Genomic DNA, 25,506 nt, shown 5'->3' with positions numbered 1-25,506 from the left:
ACTACCAGTAATCTTTGCAAACGCATTCAATGACGTCCTCCTTGACAATAACTTCTAGCACGTGTGGAGTTGCCAATCACGATGAGTGGTGCACACACGAAGCCGGGGTGTTTCTCTGGAATCCCCACCGCTCGCACGCTTTCAACCAGACCGGCGGTTTCCTCCCCACGGACACCTGCGTCACCTCCGTCGCTTTTCACCCGCAGAGGGCGTCAGTTTTGGTTGCAGGCACAGTGCACGGTAAGTAAGCAGACGTACGACTGCATTGCTCTGCCTCCACTTTCCGCATCCTATCTCGTGCAAGAGACGCTATTACCTGGTTCGATTCACGTGAGCAGCGATGAAAGCCGTTTTAATGCAGTCGACCACCGTGGGATGCACTCTAAGAAAAATCCCGGTGGAAACGGGAGTAACTGGGCCGTTAGTCCTAAAAAGGGCGCTTTCGTCGCTCAGAGGACTAAGTGCATGAATGTGCGTGCCGTGTGCAAATTTCGGAGAGTAAGTGTTTAGTCCCTGGTCGGAAAGAGAGCAACGGGAGGACGACCGACAACAGTTACTCTCCATGCACTTCGCTGTTTTCGTCCGTGTCATGGAGCGATCCGGCGAAAACGGTATTCTCTATAAATCGTGAATAGTTCGAAGTTCGTGCAGTGTTTATTGAACTACTTGCAAGGCAGCACCTTGCCTCTTCGTGAGAAAATTGCGTGAAACTTAAAAGCTGGAATGTGAAGAGCCATGCCCTTCGTGCGCACGCCATAAGTGAGCGATACACATTAAACGCGCAAGTCATTGATAGGCGGCTAGATTTTCTTGCTCGATAGTGCCTAAGTTCCTTCCGTTCCAAGGAGGTTACGAACTTAACTGAAGCGATGTGTAGCTCAAATGGGACACGCTAAGTTACAAAAAAATTGGCCTTCTCTGTCGTCTTGGGTGCCCCGTTTGAGCTCGCTACACGTATACATCGTGTAGTGCCTCAGTTTAAATCACCCTAAGAATTTTCGTGCAGATTTCTTTTCGCAGTCGCTTATGGTTGCAAGTACTGTCAACGTTAGACTCTCCCTGCATAGAGTACGCAAGACACCGAGTCGCTTTTATATTGCCGCACTTGAGTTCTGATGCTTAACCTTGTCTCAATATTATGCCTGCTCAACCGACCACCGTGGTGAAGTGGTTAGAGTGCATCATTTGTGAATGAGGAGGCATGAGTTCGAGTCCTACTTTTGGGCACCTTTTTTTTTTCAGCTCAGTAATTTTTTATCGGGGTATAAATGCCTAATTTCGTTATTTTCTCCTTTTCGGAGCATCGGAAAGAATGACCGTTACTCCCTTGAGGAGCATCGGAAAAGGGCAACTGTTAGTCCTCGAAGGAGTAAGTGCATGGGGAGTAGCAGTTCATCCCATATATATTAGTCCCCAAAAGGGCTAACCTCCCTACCCTTTTTAGCCCTTTTTTTCTTAAAGTGTGAGATATGTTTGCATGCCATACGCACCGGGTACATTGAATGAAAGCAGAACATACCGCACATCCCACTATGTGGTTCAGAAGTGGCAGCGTAAGCGTGCCTGCATGTCTCGTCGCAAAAAAAAAAAAAAAAAAAAACAAAAAAAACATTGGCATACCGCACACGTTGCTGCGTAACGGCTTTCTTCCTTTCTGGGCGTTCTCATAGCATCTGGGAATAAGTTCGCCAAACTTATGAGAGCGCGATTATCGAATCATTGCGCAAACGTAACGTTTTGTCAGAGGTTCGGAAGTAGATAAAATGTTCATGAAGACGAGCATTTTACTGTACGTTGGTGCAGGTCACGTGCTAAATTAACACACCCGATGCGTAATTAAAGTACGACCAGAGATTGGTATTATGCCCGCTGTCCCGGAGAAGTTCTCGCTCCACACGAGTGAAGTCAGCGTAATTGATTTGTGACCAACATGGCGAACAGCGCAAAGAACTGTTAAAGGTGTTCTTATGTCGTCCTACACTCCTCTTTCTTTTATGATTTCCTAGCGTACTCTTTTACTAGTGAATAATATCGACTACTCATCATGCAGGAGACATCATGATCTGGGACATGCAAAATACAAGTGACCAGTGGGCTTCATCCCCAAATGTGATGCATGACAATCACCGAGATTTGGTGAAATGCGTTGAGTGGATCGGAAACGCTGAAGATTCGAACTTTGTAAGTTGTCAGGAGGAAGATACAATTGATATCTGTTTATTTTGCAGAAGATTTTAGAAAATCCATGATCGTCAATCCAAATGTCAAATCGCGCAGGACTGAAAGCGAGGCTGATGCTCGCAACAGTCGTCACATATCCCTTATGATATTGGCAACATAGCTTTCGCCCACCACCACACGTTCTTCAGTGCGCCACGTATTTGATACAGAAATAATCTCTCTTGGTTCCTAGCTGGGAGCATGTATACTGCGCAGCTACTACAGCATTAATGAGAGGGTAGCTGTAGTCGTAATCAAACTTAATAAGCGGTATAAATTAAAGGTAGTAAAAGCTTACGCTCCAACATCCAGTCATGATGATGAAGAAGTAGATCAGTTTTATGGAGATGTTGAATTAGAGATGACAAAAGGGCAAACTCAGTATACTGTAGAAATAGGCGACTTCAATGCAAAAGGGGGGAAAAGCAGGCTGGTGAACAAGCAATTGGCAACTACGGCGTTGATTCTAGGAACGCTAGAGGAGAGATGCTGGTAGAATTCGCAGAAAGAATAACCTTCGAATAATGAACACCTTTCTCAGGAAGCCTAGCAACAGAAAGTGGACCTGGAAAGGCTCTAATGGTGAAACAAGAAATGAAATTGATTCATACTTTCTGCTGATCCCAGCATAATGCAGGATGTAGAAGTGTTATAAGGTAGGGTAAAGTGCAGTGATCATAGGTTAGTGAGAGCTATAATTCACCTCAATTTGAAGAGAGAAAGAGTAAAATTGCTCAAGAAGAAACAGGTCAACCTATAGGCAGTAAGGGTAAAAGCAGACAAATTCAGACTGGTACTTACAAACAAATATGCAGCCTAAGAACTGAGAGATGAAGATGGCATAGACATGATGAAAGAAACTGTAACTAGGCTGGCTTCAGAGGCAGCAATTGAAGTGGGAGGCAAGGCATCAAGGCAACCAGTAGGCAAGTTCTCCCAAGTAACTAAGGGCCTAATAAAGAAACGACAAAGTATGAAAGTGTCCAACTCAAGAGATAAGATAGAATTCGCGGAACTGTCAAAACTGATTAACAAGGCGAAAATAAGTGATATTCAAAACTATAACGTGAGAAAGACTGAAGAAGCCGTAAAATATGGACGCAGCCTGAAATCAGTGAGAAGGAAACTTGGCATAGGACAAACCATGATGTATGCACTGAACGGTAGGCAGGGTAATATCATCAGCAATCTCGAATATATAGTAAAAGCAGCAGAATTCTATACTGACCTGTATAATACCCAGAGCAGCCTGGATACCTCCATTGAAAGTACTAATGAACAGGTTACAGAGGCTCCTTCTATAAGTTGCGATGAAGTTAGAAGGGCCTTAGAAAACATGAAACGAGGAAAGGCGGCAGCAGAAGATGGAATAACAGTCGATTTAATCAAAGATGGAGCATACATAATGCTTGGAAAACTGGCGGCTCTTTATACGATGTGTCTATCGACTGCAAGGGTTCCAGAAAACTGGAAAAATGCAAACATTATACTAATCCACAAAAAGGGAGATGTTGACGAATTGAAAAGTATAGGTGTATTAGCTTACTTCTAGTATTATATAAAATATTTAGCAAAATAATCTCCAATAGAATTAGGGCAACACGGACTTTAGTCAATCAAGGGAACAGGCTCGCTTCAGGAAGGGATACTCTACAATGGATCGCATCCATGTCATCAATCAGGTTATCGAGAAATCCGCAAAGTACAATAAGCCTCTCTATAGACCTTTCATAGATTACGAAAAGGCATTTGATGCAGTAGGGATACCAGCAGTCATAGAGGAATTACGTAATCAAGGAGTACAGACCGCTTACGTAAATACCTTGCAAAATATTTACAGAGGTTCTACAGCTACCTTAATTCTAAACAAGAAAATCAGGCAGATACATATAAAGAAAGGGATCAGGCAGGGACACACTATCTCTACAATGCTATTCACTGCGTGCTTGGAAGAAATATTCAAGCTATTAAACTGGGAAGGCTTAGGAGTAAGGATCGACGACGAATATCTCAGCAACCTTCGATTTGCCGATGACATTGTTCTATTGAGCAACAATGCAGACGAATTACAACAAATTATTGAGGACCTTAACAGAGAGAATGTGAGAGTGGGGTTGAAGACTATTATGCATAATACAAAGATAATGATGAGTAGCTGGGCAAGGGAATAAGAGTTCAATATCCCCAGTCAGCCTCTAGTCTGTGAAGGAGTCTGTAATTGACCTAGGTCAATTAATCACAGGGAACCCTGATCATGAGAAGGAAATTCATAGAAGAATAAAAATGGGTTGGATCGCATACGGCAGACATTGTTAGCTCCCGACTGGAAGCTTACCATTGTCATTGAAAAGGAAGGTGTATAATCAGTGCATTTTACCGGTGCTGACATATGGGGCAGAGACTTGGAGACTGACAAATAAGCTTGAGAACAAGTTAAGGACCGTGCAAAGAGCGATGGAACGAAGATTTCTAGGCATAACGTTAAGAGAGAGAAAGAAAGTGGTTTGTATCAGAGAGCAAGCGGGTATAGACGATATTCTAATTGACATCAAGAGAAAAAAATGGAGCTAGGGAGGTCATGTAATACGCCAGTTAGATAAGCGTTCAACCATTAGGGTTACTGAATGGGTACCAAGAGAAGGGAAACGCAGTCGAGGATGGCAGAAGACAAGGTGGAGCGATGAAATTAGGAAATTCGCGGGCGCTAGGTGGAATCGGTTGGCGCAGGACAGGGGTAATTGGAGATCACAGGGAAAAAATAAGGAGAAAAGGCCTTCGTCCTGCAGTGGACATAAAACAGGCTCATGATGATGATGATGATGATGATGATGATGATGACTGCAGAAAAGCAAGCGGCTTGAGATTGTTTGTGTCGGGTGTCCATTCTTTGCTATAAGTATGCACGTAAAAAAGAATGATTGCTTAACGCTGCTGTGGGCTCATCCAACGACGAATTGTGACAATTATTTCTTGTGGCTCCTTTCAAAGCTGCTAAGCTGTGGTTTAGACGGCATGGTTATCCAATGGAGACATGATACTCGAAAGAGCAACCTTGAAGTCGTCAACTACTTCTTACTGCTAGCCGAAAACGTACGACTCCACAAGCAGGTTCCAAGCGGAGGAAGCGGAACACATGTCGGAGGTAAGTCATCGGTTTCTTCATTTACCAAGTGTTTTGAGCTTACAATGTGCCCAACCGGATGTCGTTGTCGCAAAACAAGAAGCGACAGCACAGACGTACTCATATACATTTCCTGGTACCATGGCTACCGCGTAATGATAAGCGCTGAAAGCCGATTATCCGAAAATGTCACTGAACACAAGTTGCCATGTCTTATTACCTCTGTCTCTGTTTGTCTCAGAAACTTAGCATCATCAATCTGTATTATACTTGTTATTTATATTTTCCGTGAGGGGGACGTGTAAGCTTACTGCAATGCTTTGGACGAACACTTGTTTCTCGTATTCTGTGGGAAACATGCTGTTTAATTCGTGTGCTCAGTAGCGTGTGTTGCTTAGCATTGCAGGCTCTGTATGCGTACAGACCACAGGGTTGTATGTATTACAAAGATCTGGGAGGGGATCATCACCGGCTTTATATGCGAACTAAGGCGGTTTTGCAGTGGCGACTGCATTCTCCTAGTCAGCTGCGACCACTTTCGTGCTGCTCATTTTCCGAACGTTTTGCTATTATTTGCTAACAGCACTGGAGAGGCACCCTCGAGTGTTCTTAGTAACATTTCACTTACGAATGTGAAATTCTTTCTAATTTTCGGCTACTGTTTGGCTCGAGAGTCTGGTTCGTAATGCTCATGGTCACGACGTCCGCCTACTTCGAAGGAAAAGGGGGAAAAAATAGCCTCCCGAGTTTTCGGAAATAACGCGACTCTCCTGTATTATTTTACGAGACAGAAAAAGTACCGCTCTGAACGTATACGTTGCAATTAAGAATACCTTAGCAGAGACCAGAGACCGTATATGCTTTTAGCGGTACTTACGCGTTCAGCTGGTCACAAGAAGAGTGCCACATTAAGTAAGCTGCGCAGCATGAGGCACCTGTGACGTCAGTGAAGTGCTATAAATAGATTCTGGGGGAAATAATAGCAGCTTCCGCGTGCTCGTGTGCATCGCCTTGCTCCTTTCTCTGTGTCGAGATCAGACAGGAGAGAATGAGAATTTATTCTCTCCTATTCATCATCACACACTGCCTCTTGCCTCCATCAACCAATCCTTACTAAGCTATGGACGAAACATTCCTTAAGACCTTTTTGTCAAGTGTACACCGTCTCTTCCCCTTCACAAACCTTTGAAGAGGGCTCGCTTGTGTTTGTTACGATTTGAGCAGAGGAAAATGCATGACGAAAAAGGGGATGGTGGCAAAAGTAACGGAACAGCGGACACTATAGATCGCTCTCTCTCTCTCTCTCTTACTTATTTCCTGAATGACACATCCATCAATCTAGTCTTCGTCTATATCGTCTGTATCGTCTGTCCGAAGTAAACCATAGTACAGCTGCGTGTAAGGAATATTCATCGTTTGGAAAAGACAAAAGGAGGAACAGAAAATACGGTATAATCTAACCTCAATGTATCAGAAAGATATGTTCCGATAAACAGGACTTCCGTTTACGAAGAAAGATGTGCGGGGGTGCAGCACTTTATGCTATACACCTTCTTAACATTGTTGTCAGAAATTGTTGGCTATTAAGAAGTGAATGTAGGCAGCTAGTTAGGAAGAAAAACAGTACGACAAGGGGCTTAGCACTTATTATGGAACCGGTACAGTCGCCGACCGATAATTTGGCGTCAGCCGGGACCACCTACAAGTCCATGTAAACACAAACCCAAGATAACGGATTCGTCAAAAGTTAAGTGATTTACTTAAATATTCTCCAAGTGGCAATAAAAAGAATCGGACAAGAAAAACATCTCAGTGCCCTTACACTCTGTGAAGAAGGATGGCCAGCGGAGCTGTGTATGTGGACCCCTTAATGGCGAACGGCACCTCCGCCGCGGGTCGGCCCGGCATTGCACTATCTTCGGGATTGGCCCACGCCAACAACGACACGAAAATTTTCTTGGACGGTAAAGGTATACAGCTTCGCTGTAGAAAAAAGAAGAAAGGAAAGGTTGCCAAACGTGTTTCTGCACTCACATATGTTTGAATGCGACCTGGTAATTATGTACATTGACCATCGTGGTGCTATCGATGTCGATACAGAAAGACCAAACTATATACGGTTAATGAATGCACCAAGTCTGCATCCTCTAACTAGAACGGAGGTCGGCCGCGCTCCGATAGTCGTATAACAGTGCTTTCTTTCTTTCTTTCTTCCTTTTTTTTTTGCAACAGTCACTTTGCGTTCCTTTCGTCGCTTCATTGCCACCTTCGTTGGTGCAAACACCGAGGATGGAAGCCTCTCTATTAGAAAAATGAAAAGAAAACAGATCCTGTTTCTCTCTCTCTCTCTCTCTCTCTCTCTCTCTCTCTCTCTATATATATATATATATATATATATATATATATATATATATATATATATATATATATATATATATATAGCGTGTTTCTGTAGTTCCGCTGATAGGGAGTTCCAAACATTCTGGTGCTGTTTTACGAAAGTTGTTTTTTTACTTTGTTCGAATACAAAAGCAACCATGACAGACTGTTAGTCCGCTTAACTGGCAATTCTGTTTAAGCAATTTCCGTTTATCGAGATTATGCTGTAGCGAAATACTATTGAAAATATAGTGCATAGAAAGAAGAATGAAAAACGAGAGGAGAAAAAAAGCCTTGAAAACATGATATGAACAAAAAGGAAAAAGGAAAACCGATAAGAGAGAGCTTACTGCACAGTTTATCAAGGGAGAAACCCTACCGGATCACTGACACATTTGGAACCCCGGCAAAAATTTAACCACTAACAGTGAAATACATGGCACTGAAATTTGATGAAGCATGCTCAGAGGCCCATGTGTTTTCATGTCCTACTAAGTAAACACGAGTGTGGCAGCACATGACCGCTGGCTCCCTTTCGTGACGGACAAAAAAAAAAAAGGATCGAAGTTGGAAAATGGGGCTAGAAATTAGGACACAAACGCAAACTAGGGTGACCTTTCCCTCCAAGCTTTCTTCTACCATTGTTTGCAGTCAGTACTCAGTTTTCTTTAGTCCAGTCTGCGTTATTTTCTTTATTTTCTTGTCATTTCTCTCATCCTGTTGGCATCCATTTCTCTCTTCCCACATCTCGATTTTCTTTATTCATTCATAGCTCATGGTGGAGCACGTGCCAGCATTTCTTTTTTTTTACGTTGCCAAATCATTGACAGACTGCCTTAAAGAACAGACTTGAGCGATCAAGATTTCTAGTGACATGGCACCAACTATCCGCTCACTGCGTCATGCAGCTTTAACTCGGGTGCTCCTATCTAAATACACGTAATAGGAGAATTCGTTTTTCTCGACAACCGCTGCACCAAATTTGGCGAGGTTTGTTGTATTTAGAAGAAAAACATACATTCTAGTGACTGTTGCCTTCGAATTCTTTATTTAGGCTGTGAATTCTTTATTAGAAATTGGCAAAAATCAAACATTTTCGGAAAACGAAACTATCAGGTTTGCAACTATGTAACTCAGCAATGAAAAATGTCATCACAACTTTGTGAATCGCAACTAATAGTGCATCTAAAGCGGAAAAATCTTATATGTTACACATGAAAGTCAAGAAATTTAGTAATATTGAAATACAACTTTTTCAGAACCCTTGTGTACAACGTAACAAATTCACGTAAGATATAAAATCACATATAGGATTTCTCCACTTTCAATGGTCTAATGGATGCCGTTTACAGAACCGTGATAGCTGTTATTGATGCAGAGCTATTAATTTTTAAACTTCGTTTTTCTATCTTTGTAAAACTCTCGAATTTTTGAAAATCTTTTTCAGAAAATTTATGCCCTAAATCGAAATTCCGCTTCCAACAGTCACTAGAATTTAACATTCTCTCTCAAATTTAGCAAATTTCATTAAGATCGGTCCAGGGGTTATCTCAGAAAAGTGTTTTTGCGTTTTACATGTATTTGAATTGGCCGCGTCGGAGTTGGGCCCGAGCTAAAGCTTCCTCTTAAGCTTATAACGATACAGTGGTAGTTAAGTAACAGATCACAACGTAGTTGATCTTGTACTTTTTAAATTGCATAATTATACCGTGGGTCTTTCTCCGCCCGTGCCAAGCCGTGAGAATTGCGGCCGGCATACTGCGTCGCGTGCTCGCCGCCAAGCAGAGCGCAAAGGTCAAGGCGAGCGAGGCCAACTATCAGGAGGCTGGCGCCTGCCGGGCACTGAGCTTCAACAGCGCGCCGTGGGGCGGACGTGTAGACGACTAATCCGACAGAGCTGCGGGTAGCGGTACAGTGGATTAAGAAAAACAAGCCACGTAAACTGCCGCTAGACTGCCTTTAGCACCGCCGCCCGGCTGTTTCCGTCAACGTCATGTTGGGAAACTCGCGTCCGCGGAGAAAACAAGTTGGACAGGGCCTCCAGCGTGCGCGCTGCGCGACCCAAGCCGGTGCTCGGAAGCGAGCAATAGAGGCCCCCTTGCATGTAATTCTTTGCCGAACGTTTCAGACGGGCGAGACTACGGCAGCTGCTACTTTGCATCTCGCGAAGAGCACTCGCTTATTCTCCCTCGTTCCTCTTTCAGTGACGTCACTTGCCAAGAACCATTTCGACGACGCCGTCTTCGTGATGGGAACTGAAGGAGGCGGAGTTCTCCAAGGGTCGCTCAGTCTTTCGCGGCCGATAGCACGTAAGACTTTTCGCATACAGCTTGTATACCATTCCCTTGCGAGGCCTCCGGGCGCAGCAGTGTTCAGCGCTGTGGTCTCTGAGAGAGCTATTTTGTTGTTGTATGCGGCCGGCGCAAGCTCATTTCGCATGAGCCACATCTGCCTCCAGCGCTCAGTGTTTGCGAATGCGATGTGAAAATAACGATAAAACGTACTTATAGGATATGTGTTGTATATAACGGCTTTCTTTCGCTTTTTCTTTTTTCCTTCCGTCCTTCCTTTTTCCTCTAGTTTTCTTTTTACATTCTTCTTATTTTAATTTTTTTAACAAGGAGACATGCTGTGGCTAACCCTCCTGCAGCCTTCTTGCAAATTGTAACAAATATGGAAGGAAATTAATGTCGCTACGGGCCTGGGTCGCAAACATGAAAGAAAAGTGCCGAGGAAGCGGTTGGACTGTGCAGCTAAAGGGAATGATTTTCCTAGTTAAGACTGCACCGCACAGAGATTGACGTTTTCAAAAATACACTGCCTTGTGTCACCTGTCTGGTGATGCACCACCTATGGCGGTGACGTGGTGCAAATGGTTAAGGCCCCTAAAACTAGTGCCTAGATTTTCAATGTGATTCGCATCCAGGAGCGATATAAATCGCTGGTGCCTTGTGACAGTAAGCAGCGAAGGTACCAGCCAGTGATCATTCTTATGAATGACGGAGGCTGCACAGGAAATGATACATGTGTATGGGGGTATATGGTATACAGCATATATAAGCCAATACTGAACAAACAAATGCTGGCCAATGACATCAAATGGCGCATTTGTGCTACGCCGGCTTGGCAGATGTATGCCACACAGCACGCTATGACGGCTTATGTCCAAAGAAATTGCTACGTCGTCAACCCAATAGAGGGGCGCGCCTTGTAGACTACATCAGACAAGCCAGCAGATCTCTGCGTAGGCAGAATGAAGTCTTCGGAAAATAAAGGTTGATATTTCTGACCCGGGAAGCAGTCTGACTATAAATCTGTTAAGTATATTTCGACAGAGTGAGTCGTTCGGAAAACAACAAGGGTAAAAGTGCTTTATGTATAAAAATGTCAATACAGTGTCTGAATATCTTTGCTGAATGTATGCACTGTTTATGGTAAACACATTGTTTGACCTTACTTTGCTTCGAGTTCTTTTTTTTACCGCGTCCTGCCAATACCTCAAACAGTTTAATTAGCACAGATGGTATCAGCGGCTCCAGGTCTAGCGGCAGTCGCGGGTTCGGGCAAATTTTTCAATCTACTAAGTTTGGTTGTTTAGCATCCCTATATCTCTTATAAGTTTCCGTTTGTAACATTTTGCAACAGGCAGCTGGATTAATTTAAAAAAAATTAATTTCATTAGGAGCTTGATGTGGGTGAGTTGGTGTAACATACTTGAAGAAAAAACAGCGCTACAAAGACGCGCACTAAAAGAACATGTCATACATTGTTTGAATATCTTTGCTGAATGTATGCGTCTGTCCGTCGTACATGTTTTTCTTTTTGTCCGCGTCATTGTAGCGCTGTTTTTTTTCTTTTCACTAGACATACGCTCAACTTGGTCTTCGTCAGTGACGAAAACCGTCCTAAAATTAGGCGTAATACGGGCGTCGTCGCTTTGCTTGTCATAAAAGTACATTACAATACCGAGCAAGCATCCTTGTTTGAACAAGCGCCGACCCCATTGGAGTCATTTGCGTTCATGGTTATATTGCGCTCAGTTTTACAAACACGATACTAAGGAAGGACAGGACGTGGACGGACGAAGCGCAAACTACCAACTGTTTGATACTGTTAAAGAACGCGCTTATATACAAGGAGATATGGTGCGGGGGGGGGGGGGGGCTACATATAAAAAGATATGACAAGGTGACGACATGTGATTATAGTTTGGGTCAGGCATACATCCTTCACATGCACCCGTTCGCCCTGGCGAACTCGACCTCAGCTTTGATAAGCGCGATGGACGGAGTGCTTACGCACGTCTCTTTTTCTTTAGCTATCGCAAGCGCCTCCCATATTTCTCGCTCCGTTTTTGTTTTTGATGTTCCGATGACTGTGGTGCTTTCTATTAGCGGAGAGCATTTGCACTGTTTGCAATGTGCGGCCAAGTTGCTAGGTGCTGTCAGAAGCTGGCACGTGTATTTGTGCTCCCGTAACCTATCGTTTAGACAACGTCCAGTTTGCCCAATGTATACTTTCCCGCAGTCTAGTGGGATTTGGTAAACAACTGAAGTAGCGCATTCCACGTACTTTTTTGCGTGCTTAGTCTGACAGACCGTACCACTAGGGTTGGCCTCTTTGGATCCTGCGTTCACCTTCTTGCACATGCCTTTTAGTTTTTGCGGGGCGGAGAACAGAACTTGAACGTCATGGCGTTGGGCTGTCTTTTTTATCCGATGTTAATCCGTCTTTTTTATCTGATGATAACAGTATCAAACAGTTGGTAGTTTGCGCTTCGTCCGTCCACGTCCTGTCCTTCCTTAGTATCGTGTTTGTAAAACTGAGCGCAATATAACCATGAACGTTCACCAACTAGCCCCCTTCATTGCTTTACTAAAAAGTCATTTGCGTCATTTCTTTTTATGCAGCAAGTGCACCACATATTTTTATCAGCTTTCAAAACGCCTAAATGGTATATTGCCCACTCTTTTATCTCAAGCGAATAAAATGCGCGCTTTCCAGGTGAGAAAACATCACCGGCATATCTCACCTGCGATGTTCAAACTGCATCACCTGTGTTTTCTTATCTCGCTCTCTATATCTCTTAGATATTTTCTTATCTCGCTCTCTATATCTCTCTCTTTTGTTATTGCACATCGGCACGCTGTGCAAACGGCGGCCTTTTTTTTATAAACCAAGTGGCCGTTAAGTTGCATTCAGATTTTAGTCCACCAGCCGCCCACGCCATCAACTTATATATTGCTGAATTTTTTCGCCACATAATGGCACAGCCGCCCATCTAAATTTTTCTTGCGTTAATCCAAAAGTTTCTGGTGGGCTCTGCATTGACACTCTGCTATTGATGACGTGTGTCCAGGATTCACTTCAGGACATTCCTGTTTATATTAAGATTTGCAAGTTTCATTTTAAGACGAGTGTGAGCAACCTTCTTCTCGAACGCTTTTACGAAGTCGATGAAGACGGCGTCGATTCTTGCTAGGTGACGAACAGCGTCATGAAGGTCGGCTACGATTTCGAACAATTGTGACTCTCAGGAACGACCACGCAAGAACCCGTGTTGGTTTTGAAAAAAAGTTGTGCTGACCCAGGTACGTCATTATTGCCGATGATATTATGTGTTCCAGCACTTTGCACGGTATGCTCCTTAATGAGATAGGCCTATAATTTGAAAGGACATTGTGCGCATTCGGCCAGGTGCAAAGGTTGAAACAAGTTTCTCGCGTCGCCTTTCCTCTCTGCCACGCTCCTATCATTACACATACGTTCTGAACCACCCACCGACGCGGTGTGCCAGACAGCAGCAGAAGCAGCAACAGCAGTAGCAATGGGACAGTCGAAGGAAGAGGCAAAGAAACTTCGCTTTAAAATCCCAACAGTTCTAGCAGCTCCATGTTCCAGAACTCCACGCTCTTAGCTTGGACACAAAATACGTTGTACTGATTCTGTTTCCCGAGAAGCAATGACCGAAAATTATGAAGTGAATACTTTGCATTCCTTTTGTGTTGCAGACATTCTGCAAGGTATGCGCGAACAACTGGTTGCCTTGATGCTTCGTTACAGCCCTAGTCGTGGGCCAAGGATCGCTGGAGCGCACCTACAGCTGTCCAGTCGTGGCACGATTCCCTCCCCACCGTGGTCACACACTCGACGTCCACTCGTCTCCCTTCGAGAGGAATGTGTTTGCGTCAGGCGGCATGGACAGAGAAGTCAAAGTGTTCAGCTTGCTGCAGGTAATCCTACATGGTGTCAAGCTAGAACAGTGCCGGTCGAGGGTTTTTGTACCGGATGCATTCTTCGGGCTGTCCATATTGCGCGACTATTCCTTGCGAGCGCGTGCCCCAAACACCATGTTAATTATGTTACCACCAATTATGTTACCACCAATTATTATGTTAACCACCAAGCGAATTATGCTGAAAACTGTAACGTTCGTTTCTCTTGCGAACCTCGCTGCAAGGTCTCAGCTTACTGCAATAACTGAAATAAAAAAAAACAACAAATGGAATGAACATTTGCCCACTGCCATCCAGTAATTTTGACTCAAGTGTCACCGACAATCATTCTATAGCTTTATTGACGTATTACGGGGTCCGTTCAACGTGCGACGCTCGCTGCGAACCAGTGCGAAGTGCAATATAGTGTCGCGTACCGAAATGAAGCAACTGAAAACAGTTGGTACGTGCTCTAATCGCAGCTGGAGCCGGTGCTGACCATTCCACTTCAAGAGGCGGCCATTAGGGTCCGTTGGTCTCCTTCGCAGCCGACTCTGCTAGCGGCGCTTCAGGGCGACGGCCGCCTTGACTTCTACGACCTGCGTCGCACCACAGCTCCCGTGGCGGAGTTTCCATTGAACACTGAACGTGGCGCTGGCACTAGCCTCGAGTACTGCGCGCGCAGGTAACGCGATAAATCGCTACTCTACAAATGTTTCGCTCTCTCGAACGCCGAGGCAGCTTCCCTTCTGACAGGCGCATGGCTGGAGCCGCCTGCCCGCGGTTTAGGTCTGGCCGTGACGTGCTTTGAGATGCAAAAGTGGCTGAGTTAGAAAACATGGAAAGAATAGGGAAACAAGGCAGAGGTGGCGGAGTTTGTCTTTATTGCCTTCCAAGCGCCTTCGGTGCCTCGCGCAGGATACTCCAGAACACATTCCGCATAAAATCTCGCTATAGCCGTGCGTATTAGAGCTTTTCTTGCGTCGCGCTTTAAAGAGCCGACTTTTTTCTGGACCTGACAGCGATGCTTTCGGCTAGTTCTTCCACATGCGGACGAGTGCTTACTCTGGGCAAATGTGAACTTAGCATATTTTTTTTCGCTGTAATGGCCCTTACGATTATATAGAGTACATCGGACAGACAGCCTTTGTAAAATGCCGTTACAGCGTAAATTCGTCGTTACACGGCAAAGCCTCGACTGTAGTGCATCAATCTCAAAACATTTTGCAGTAGCTCTTATCAGCATGATCAGTACAGAATGGTACTTTTAATTTCAATAGAAACGCTAGTATCAGGCCACACTGATTATTTTACCCGCCATGGTTGCTCAGTGGCTATGGTTTTGGGCTGCTCAGCACGAGGTCACGGAATCGAATCCCGGCCACGGCAGCCGCATTTTGATGGGGGCGAAAACACCCGTGTGCTTAGATTTAGGTGCACGTTAAGAACCCCAGGTGGTCGAAATTTCCGGAGTCCTCCACTACGGCGTGCTCATAATCAGAAAGTCGTTTTGGCACGTAAAAGCCCATAATTTAATTTTTAATTTAACTGTCAACGAGATTGTGTTATATAAAGTGCTTTTTTCATGACATTTATGCATATGTAGTTCTTCAATCATGCTACTCATACAAAAACCTGTAATTTTTCTATGTTAACAATTTGTTGAAACTGCTGTACTTTTGTTTTATTACGTTTACTTTGTAAAGGAGGTCCCATTGCAGTCTTTGACTTCGGGACCTCCTGAATATTGACAACTTGTAATCTTTCTAATGATCTCAATAAAAACCGATTCTGATTCGGCCACACTGCAATATATACAGTAAACGATTGAAAAAATTGCAACTAGAGCACAACAGGGACAATTCTGACACCGAGTTACGGACGGGCTTGAAAACAGGCTGCGCTAATTTACCTGTACAGGGTGCACAAAGTTAAACTATCAGCTAATAAACAACGCTATGCTAGCCACGCGAGTGCTGCTTGCACCGGTGGTTTATGCGCTTTGGCGGGCACAATTTTCGAGAACATATACAGTCAGCAAGTATATAATTATCAAAATTTTGTTAATTAACCTTAACCGACGCGGTGGCTTAGCGGCTATGGTGCTACGCTGCTAAGCGCAAGATCGCGGGATGAAATTTCGGTGGGGGCGAGATGGAGACCCGCTCGTGTTCCGTGCATTGGAGGCAAATTAAAGATCCCCTGGTGGTCGAAATTAATCATGAGTCCCCCACTACGGCGTGGCTCATTATCGAATCGTGGTTTTGGCACGTAAAACCCCAGAATTCATTCATTCAATTAACGTTATAAATTTTGCGCTTACTGCATATCTTTATATTATAAACTTGAAGGCAACCGTATTGGAAGGCAATTCCCATTTTATTTGACACATCTAAGAGTTTCTGTTACATTATCATCATCATCAGCCTGGTTATGCCCACTGCAGGGCAAAGGCCTCTCCCATACTTCTCCAACTATCCCGGTCATGTACTAATTGTGGCCATGTTGTCCCTGCAAACTTCTTAATCTCATCCACTCACCTAACTTTCTGCCGCCCTCTGCTACGCTTCCCTTCCCTTGGGATCCATTCCGTAACTCTTAATGACCATCAGTTATCTTCCCTCCTCATTACATGTCCTGCCCATGCCCTTCCCCCCCCCCATTTCTTTTTCTTGATTTCAACTAAGATATCATTAACTCGCGTTTGTTCCCTCACCCAATCTCCTCTTTTCTTATCCCTTAACGTTACACCTATCATTCTTCTTTCCATAGCTCGTTGCGTCGTCCTCAATTTAAGTAGAACCCTTTTCGTAAGCCTCCAGGTTTCTGCCCCGTACGTGAGTACTGGTAAGACACAGCTGTTATAAACTTTTCTCTTGAGGGATAATGGCAACCTGCCGTTCATGATCTGAGAATGCCTACCAAACGCACCCCAGCCCATTCTTGTTCTTCTGATTATTTCAGTCTCATGATCTGGATCCGCAGACACTACCTGTCCTAAGTAGATGTATTCCCTTACCACTTCCAGTGCCTCACTACCTATTGTAAACTGCTGTTCTGTTCCGAGACTGTTAAACATTACTTTAGTTTTCTGCAGATTAATTTTTAGACCCACCCTTCGGCTTTGCCTCTCCAGGTCAGTGAGCATGCATTGCAGTTGGTCCCCTGAGTTACTAAGCAAGGCAATATCATCAGCGAATCGCAAGTTACTAAGGTATTCTCCATTAACTCTTATTCCCAATTCTTCCCTATCCAGGTCTCTGAATACCTCCTGTAAACACGCTGTGAATAGCGCTGGAGAGATCGTATCTCCCTGCCTGACACCTTTCTTTATTGGGATTTTGTTGCTTTCTTTATGGAGGACTACGGCGGCTGTGGACCCGCTATAGATATCTTTCAGTATATTTACATACGGCTCGTCTACACCCTGATTCCGCAATGCCTCCATGACTGCTGAGCTTTCGACTGAATCAAACGCTTTCTCGTAATCAATGAAAGCTATATATAAAGGTTGGTTATATTCCGCACATTTTTCTATCACCTGATTGATAGTGTGAATATGGTCTATTGTTGAGTAGCCTTTACGGAATCCTGCCTGGTCCTTTGGTTGACGGAAGTCTAAGGTGTTTCTGATTCTATTTGCAATTACCTTAGTAAATACTTTGTAGGCAACGGACAGTAAACTGATCGGTCTATAATTTTTCAAGTCTTTGGCGTCCCCTTTCTTATGGATTAGGATTATGTTAGCGTTTTTCCAAGATTCTGGTACGCTCGAAGTCATGAGACATTGCGTATACAGGGCGGCCAGTTTCTCTAGAACAATCTGCCCACCATGCTTCAACAAATCTGCTATTACCTGATCCTCCCCAGCTGCCTTCCCACTTTGCATAGCTCCCAAGGCTTTCTTTACTTCTTCCCGCGTTACCTGTGGGATTTCGAATTCCTCTAGACTATTATCTCTTTCATTATCGTCGTGGGTGCCACTGGTACTGTATAAATCTCTATAGAACTCCTCAGCCACTTGAACTATCTCATCCATATTAGTAATGATATTGCCAGCTTTGTCTCTTAACGCATACATCTGATTCTTGCCAATTCCTAATTTCTTCTTCACTGCTTTTAGGCTTCCGCCGTTCCTGAGAGCATGTTCAATTCTATCCATATTATACTTCCTTATGTCAGCTGTCTTACGCTTGTTGATTAACTTCGAAAGTTCTGCCAGTTCTATTCTAGCTGGAGGGTTAGAGGCTTTCATACATTGGCGTTTCTTGATCAGATCTTTTGTCTCCTGCGATAGCTTACTGGTCTTCTGTCTAACAGAGTTACCACCGACTTCTATTGCACACTCCTTACTGATGCCCACAAGATTGTCGTTCATTGCTTCAATACTAAGGTCCTCTTCCTGAGTTAAAGCCGAATACCTGTTCTGTAGCTTGATCTGGAATTCCTCTATTTTCCCTCTTACCGCTAACTCATTGATCGACTTCTTATGTACCAATTGCTTCCGTTCCCTCCTCCGGTCTAGGCTAATTCGAGTTCTTACCATCCTATGGTCACTGCAGCGGACCTTGCTGAGCACGTCCACATCTTGTATGAGGCCAGGGTTAGCGCAGAGTATGAAGTCTATTTCATTCCTAGACTCGCCGTTCGGGCTCCTCCACGTCCACTTCCGGCTATCTCGCTTGCGGAAGAAGGTATTCATTATCCGCATATTATTCTGTTCCGCAAACTCTACTAATAACTCTCCCCTGCTATTCCTAGTGCCTATGCCATATTCCCCCACTGCCTTGTCTCCAGCCTGCTTCTTGCCTACCTTGGCATTGAAGTAGCCCATCAGTATAGTGTATTTTGTTTTGACTCTACCCATCGCCGATTCCACGTCTTCATAGAAGCTTTCGACTTCCTGGTCATCATGACTGGGTTTAGGGGCGTAGACCTGTACAACCTTCATTTTGTACCTCTTATTAAGTTTCACAACAAGACCTGCCACCCTCTCGTTAATGCTATAGAATTCCTGTATGTTACCAGCTATGTTCTTATTAATCAGGAATCCGACTCCTAGTTCTCGTCTGTCCGCTAAGCCCCGGTAGCACAGGACGGGCCCGCTTTTTAGCACTGTATATGCTTCTTTTGGTCTCCTAACTTCACTGAGCCCTATTATATCCCATTTACTGCCCTCTAAATCTTCTAATAGCACTGCTAGACTCGCCTCACTAGATAACGTTCTAGCGTTAAACGTTGCCAGGTTCATATTCCAATGGCGGCCTGTCCGGAGGCAGGGATGTTACATGATACTCATCATCAAATTTAACGCTCAGTACGCTAATTCGGATTTAGAGGCTGGAGTCTCGATACGAAGACGAACGTCGCACGTGGTGCAGAGGATTGCTGGGTAAAGGGGGAAAAATCAGTCTTGTTTTTGCCAGCCGGGAGCAGGATCGCAGCTGTCAGGTCCGCCAGGCTATACGGGCGTGCTATACGGAATCAGCGTATTCATGTAAAAATCCAATGGCAGATCTAGAGTGCTTTGCAAGCTGTGCCACAGAGCACTGTCTTACGGTGGAGACGATTTGCTTCAAATCTGCATTTGGAACGCTCGCGCTACAGCCTGAGCAAGCAGGTGTGCATAAGCGCATACGGAAGTGCACTGACAGGGCTTTTTTTTTCAAATGAGAACGGTTTCGGCTACGCGGCAAACCTGGCCATCAGCTGGCCTTAGCTGGCCATCAGTGCTTTGCCGCACCCTTGTGGCATAACGAATTGCGCGCGGAACTTCAAGGTGTCGGTGTACACAAAGTAATTGGCATCAGAAAATTCGTAAATTACGACTTACAGACAAGCTGTAGACATGATAGCTTCAGATTGTAATTCAAACACAGCCGAGGAGGTTGCAGTACAGCGCTCGCATGTACGGGGGTACAAAAGCGGGAGTCGTATTATGCGATAGCAAATTAGCTGTCCGAAATTTTAGCAAAGGGAGAATCTCGGAAGGCGCCCTCCAAATTCTACTCAAACACCCTCCTAGGAGAGAATAACATTTATTTGGGTTCCGACCCATGAAGAAGTCCCGGGTAATGAAGCCGCTCACGAACTCGCCCGAGCACTCTACCACCGGACAGCTCTAGAGCAGCCAGTTCCAGGGATCAAAGATAACATCATCACGCAGAGGGAATACGTAGATAACTACAAAGCCGAAAGAAGAATCTTTCCACCTCCGCATCGGTCTCTCTCTATCCGGAAGACGCTTGCATTTGGCGGCGCCTCTAGGGAAACAATTATACATCACCATATTGGATCTACTTAACTCAAACGAGGGACTATAACGACGGCCTCTGCACAATTTGTAAGGAGAAAGGCACGCTAGACCATTTAATATACAAGAATAACGTCATTCTCACGTGACGGTATCGCCTGACGACGTCATAACGTCAAACGTGACGTCACGCGATGACATGTTCGTCAAGGGATGATGTCATCTCATGAAGTCATGTGATGCCTTTTGGAGAAGCAGCACACTGTGCACTTCCCGTTTCAGTTCACTGTCTCCGGGATCGGCCCGCATTTTTGTGTAAGCACCGCGCACGCGGACACAAAAGATCTAGACCAACTAGAGGCTAACAGCTTCGCTGTAAAAGTTGGCCCATATGATATCTAACGTTGGTCAGTTAATGATTTTTGCAGGCATTCATTCCAAATGTAAGCCGCTATGTCTGCTTGAATGTTGATGATTTGTTTTTCCTGAAAACGTCGACGGCACTGTTCGTTATTCGTTGTAATAAATTTGCTGTCAGTATTGCGCTCATCTTGTGTACTACGAGCATGAGCCAGGGCATTAAAGTATCGATGTGGCGTTGCAGGGAAGTTGTGTGGCGTACTGGCCTAGACAGATGGAGTGAAGGTGAAGTACGAATGAATGAATTCTGGGGTTTTACGTGCCAAAACCACGATTTGATTTTGAGGCACGCTGTAGTGGGGGGCTCCGAATTATATTTGACCAGCGGGGGGATTTTTACCGTGCCCCCAATGCACGGAATACGGGCGTTTTTGCCCTTCGCTCCCATCGAAATGCGGCCTCCGCGGTCGGGATTTGATTCCGTGACCTCGTGCGTACCAGAGCAGCACCATAGCCGCTAAGCCACCGCGGCGGGTGAAGGTGAAGTATCATGGCGAACAATGTGGGCATGGTAGGGAATGCCGTAAAAGGTAGTCAATAAAAGTTACTTTTTTTTTCTCAAGCGAAAAATGCTATTCAAATTTACGTATAACGCCAGGCCTAATTAACAAAAGCTTTCGTTTGTAAGAAATCTTACTGACCGAACATCATCGCCGATGTCCTTGTTATTTATTTATTTATTTATTTATTTATTTGACACTGTCAACCCCGTTCTTGGAGTCATTACAGGGAGGGTGATGTGTCAAAATTCATGATGCATGATATTCATACATAAAGCATTATATTCTATGTAACATACAAATTCACTGACGCTATTGGTAATCAACAACAGAAAACCAAGGAATAAAGAGGAGTGATTATGCAAAGAAAAGGCAACAAATAAATGCTCGTACCAAAATTTAGTATACATCATCACAGAAAAAAGTATCTAAGGCATTTGCAAAATCGGTAGACCTTTCATTGCTCACAACTGCATTAGACACACTGTTCCACATTTCAATTGTGTTACCTAAAAAGGAGAAATGAAAAGCACCCGCGCGTGTTAAATAAGGTTGTATAGCCCTGTTGTTGTTTTGACGATCGCATCTTGTTCCTAGATGTTGCAGATATAGATCCCTGTCGATTTTTCTTCGCCCACTCATGGTTCTAAAAAGAAACTTTAGCCCATGTTTACGTCTGCGTTCCTCCACCAGACACTCTAGCTCACACGATTTTAACGAGGCCGTAACGGAGTCCGTGCGTCGCTAGTCCACACAGCACAAGCGTACTCCAAGGCTGGTCGTACAAACGTTTTGTGGGCTCCTAATTGCACCTCCCATGTAGCGCATTTCAGCTTTTTCTTTAGAAAGTATAGTTTTTGGTTTGCCTTGGAACACACATTATCAATGTGTGAGTGCCGTTGCAATGTGTGCATAATGCTAACTCCTATAAGTATTTGAAACAAGCTGCACTACTTAAAGGATGGTTTCCGATGTGGTAAGTGAAGGAAAGTTCGCGCCTACCTGAGCGAATATGCGTAAATGTTGTTTTGCTATAGTTTATTTCCATGTCCCAAGCGTCTGCTCAGATGTTATAATCGATATCCCAATTCAGCGGCACGCGCACGTAGGAACCATTCTACCGTACGGAAACGCTTCTCGAATGCGACACGTGGTGCTTTTACATTGCGTAGCTACCAGAGCAATACTTGTCCGCAACGAGAGGCATCTTTCACTAAGTCTAATCTTCTTCTTTTTCCAGATTGAGATTTCTTTGTGCACACACGATGCGAACTAAATCATGCTAAAAACTAGGATATCATCTCTTTGTTCGCTGCTTTGTGAAGATACCGGCGGATTTTGACTGGATGTAAACAACTGGCAATAACTTCCCCCGCAGGGTATAAGACAACTGGTTTATCGATTGACCGATTACTGGGTTTACCGCCCCAAAGCGACTCTGGGGCTATGGGCGACGCCGTAGTGGCGGGCTCCGAATTAATTTTCGCCAACTGGGGTTCTTTAACGGGCACCTAGGTCTAAATGCGGGCACGGCTGCCAGGATTCGAACCCATGACCCCGTGCTGTTTGTGGGTTTGGCTCCCAGCGGCGACAAGTTATTTTTAGATGGTCAAAAAATTTTCACAATTAGCCTGTAGCACATAGCACAATTCTAACCCTTGATCTAAATTACTCGATGAGGCGGCCTTTACTTCTACGCCTAATTGAATAATTAAAGTAATTACACATATTAACTTTCGAATTAGTTACATTATGGCACATGTGTAAATCTACGAATTATAGCCGGTGAGTTCGGAAACCGTATCTACTAGGAACAAATTCTTTGGACTGCACCAGTGCCCACCGCGGTTGCTTAGTGGCTGTGGTGTTGCGCTCCTAAGCACGTGGTCGCGGGATCGAATTCCGGCCACGGCGGCCGCATTTAAATGGGGGTGAAATGCGAACACACCCGTATACTTGGATTTAGGTGCGCGTGAAAGAACCCCAGGTGGTCCACATTTACGGAGTCCCCCACTACGGCGTGCCTCATAGTCAAATCGTGGTTTTGGCACGTAAAACCCCATAATTTAAGGACTGCACCAGTTTCGAGATATTCATTTTCAAAGTGTCCGACAAAATTTATTGGCGTTCCAATTACTTACTTTAATAAAAAGCTGTTTTATGCATTGAAGCACAAAAGTAAATGGAATACCAATGCATTTCGTCGGACAGATTCAAAATTAATATATCGAAACTGGTGCAGTCTAGAGAATTCGTTTCAAGTGGATACGGTTTGCGAACTCACCGGATATAATTCGTACATTTAAATATGTGCCGTAAAATAATTAAATAAAAGGTTAGTTAGGGTAATCATGTTATTTAGTTAAGCATTTTGATTTCACGTAGAAGTAATGGCTGGTTCAACGAGTAACATAGTCCAAGGGTAAGAATTATGCTTTCTGTCACACGCAATATTAAAAAATGTTGGAACTTCTAAACTTCTAAAGAAAAACACCTGGTCTATAATATATATATATATATACATATATATATAAAGAGAGAGAGGTTATAATAGAAGGCAGGAAGGTTAGCCCGGCTGATCCCTCTACGCTACCCTGCACTATAGGAAAGGAGGAAAGGGGACTAAACGATGAGGAGGAGAGTAGTTTACATTGTGCACGGTTCACACTCAATCAAACGTTCGTCGTTGAGTCATTCACAAGCGGTCATATAGGCTGGTGCATTTGAAGAACAGCAGCAGCGCTTTTGTGGTTTTGTACATCGTAGACGCACGTGGCCACGGTCGCAAGATCGTCTCTTCTGTGAACGGTCTTTCATCTAAGCACTCAAAATCTGTCCGAAGGGCAATCCTTTCCCCTTCATATGTTGGGGAGTCACACAGGAGATGTTTTATTGTTTCTTCGGCGCCACATGCACTTCCCGTGTAGACTGCATAAGAATCAGGGGCCCGAATTCGCAAAGCTTTTGGATCGTACAAGAGCTGTTTACCACTGGCACTCGCTATATACCTCCGCTATCATACGTACACTCAAGCAATTTGGAGGCGCTCTGTTCTTACGAAACGCTCTTGCGTGTATGCTTCGTGAATCGGGGCCAAGAAGGCGCCCTCTGCTTCACGAAACCGCTGCCTTCTCGAGTGCAACCACTCTTTCGCTTTATGATCACTGCAAGCACATAGAAAGGTGCGTCTGCGAACATTCTCTTTCTTTGCGGACTGTACCGTCGGCAGATATGTCGTTGTAAGAAATAGAACCACGTTTGCTTTGAAAATGAGTCCGTGGAGTGAGCATTCGCGTGGTTTTTACCTGTGCAGCCCAGACCTGGTCTTCGTCAGTCGCGGTCCCGGCAACACGCAAGTCTGGCAGCTGGGTTCCAAGTTGGTGGCGGCAGGCGAAGTAAACCAGAGCGACCTCATTAGGGATGTGGCCAATGGCACCTTTGCATCCGAGTAGCCCGCACTCCCCGGGTTGATAGCCAACATCCAACATTTGCTGTACGTGTGTGTATGGTTTGTTATTAACTCGTGTCGCAGGCTAGTGCGCTTCATATCCAAGGTGCTGAAAAGCTTTTTGCCGATAAACGGCGATGTGACCGAGATATATTTAACCTATGTGTAGGGAAAATAATAATTATGGCTGGTTATTAAATAATCTAATAAATATCCTTTAAAAATTTACATTGTTTTGGGCGTTAGGAACAGTTTAGTGAAATGGAGCAAGGTCTTTTGGCAGAACGGATGGTAGGTGCAGGGATCTGTTTTTTAAGTGAATGGCAAGTTCAGTGAATAGCTAGGTTTGCTCACGGCAATAAATCGTTTCGCAGCGTGCTGGTTGATATTGTAACAGCCAGCAGGAAGCTATCGGCCTCTTGCGCAGTCCTGGCAAACACCGGAGGAAAGCTGGGGCATTCCAGTTAAGAAGTAAAGAGAGCACTCAGTCCAGCTTATACGCGGCTAATCGGGGTATGTTGAACGGCAAGGCAAAAAATTCACAGCTCCGCTGCGCTTTGTGGCCCGCCGGTTTTGAACCGCCATTTCGGCAGGAAATGTGCACTGTGTTCCTGCCGAGTTCAGTTTAGTATGACCTGGTCTCATCAGTCTGCGAGTATGTATGCATGAAAGCGGCGGGAAGCGAGATGCCGTCGGCTCTTTTGACCGAAGCCGCGCAAAAATTAGTTGCAGTGGGCCACGTGCCGGGACGTTTCCTTTCGCCTCAATGTTCTATTTCTTTATTTATATTCGCAGACGTCCAGTGAACTTTGTTCGCTCACGGAAACGAGAGTTGGGGCGCACCTTTCATCGGGATTGACGTTTCATTGAGAACGACATGAAAGAAGGAAGTACACGGATGATCCTTCACATTCGCCCCACACGCGGCTAGAAAAAATATTTCGAAAGAA

The 25,506-nt window shown here is 44.6% G+C and overlaps 1 protein-coding gene across 1 annotated transcript; it reads left to right on the top strand.

Annotated features, from left to right (window-relative positions):
• Positions 1-68: 68 nt before the first annotated feature.
• On the top strand, positions 69-24,817 carry LOC142573182 (cytoplasmic dynein 2 intermediate chain 2-like). The gene is made up of 7 exons (XM_075682759.1): positions 69-240; positions 2,051-2,181; positions 5,209-5,362; positions 9,925-10,029; positions 13,784-13,953; positions 14,418-14,620; positions 24,422-24,817. Exons 2-7 carry the CDS (start codon positions 2,059-2,061, stop codon positions 24,558-24,560), a joined length of 894 nt encoding a protein of 297 aa, XP_075538874.1. The 5' UTR covers positions 69-240; positions 2,051-2,058; the 3' UTR covers positions 24,561-24,817.
• Positions 24,818-25,506: the final 689 nt, after the last annotated feature.

The sequence above is a fragment of the Dermacentor variabilis genome, chromosome 1, assembly GCF_050947875.1.
Source record: "Dermacentor variabilis isolate Ectoservices chromosome 1, ASM5094787v1, whole genome shotgun sequence".
NCBI lineage: Eukaryota > Metazoa > Arthropoda > Arachnida > Ixodida > Ixodidae > Dermacentor > Dermacentor variabilis.
The sequence above is the reverse complement of the archived record's forward strand: the minus strand, read 5'-3'. Positions and strand labels throughout refer to the sequence as shown.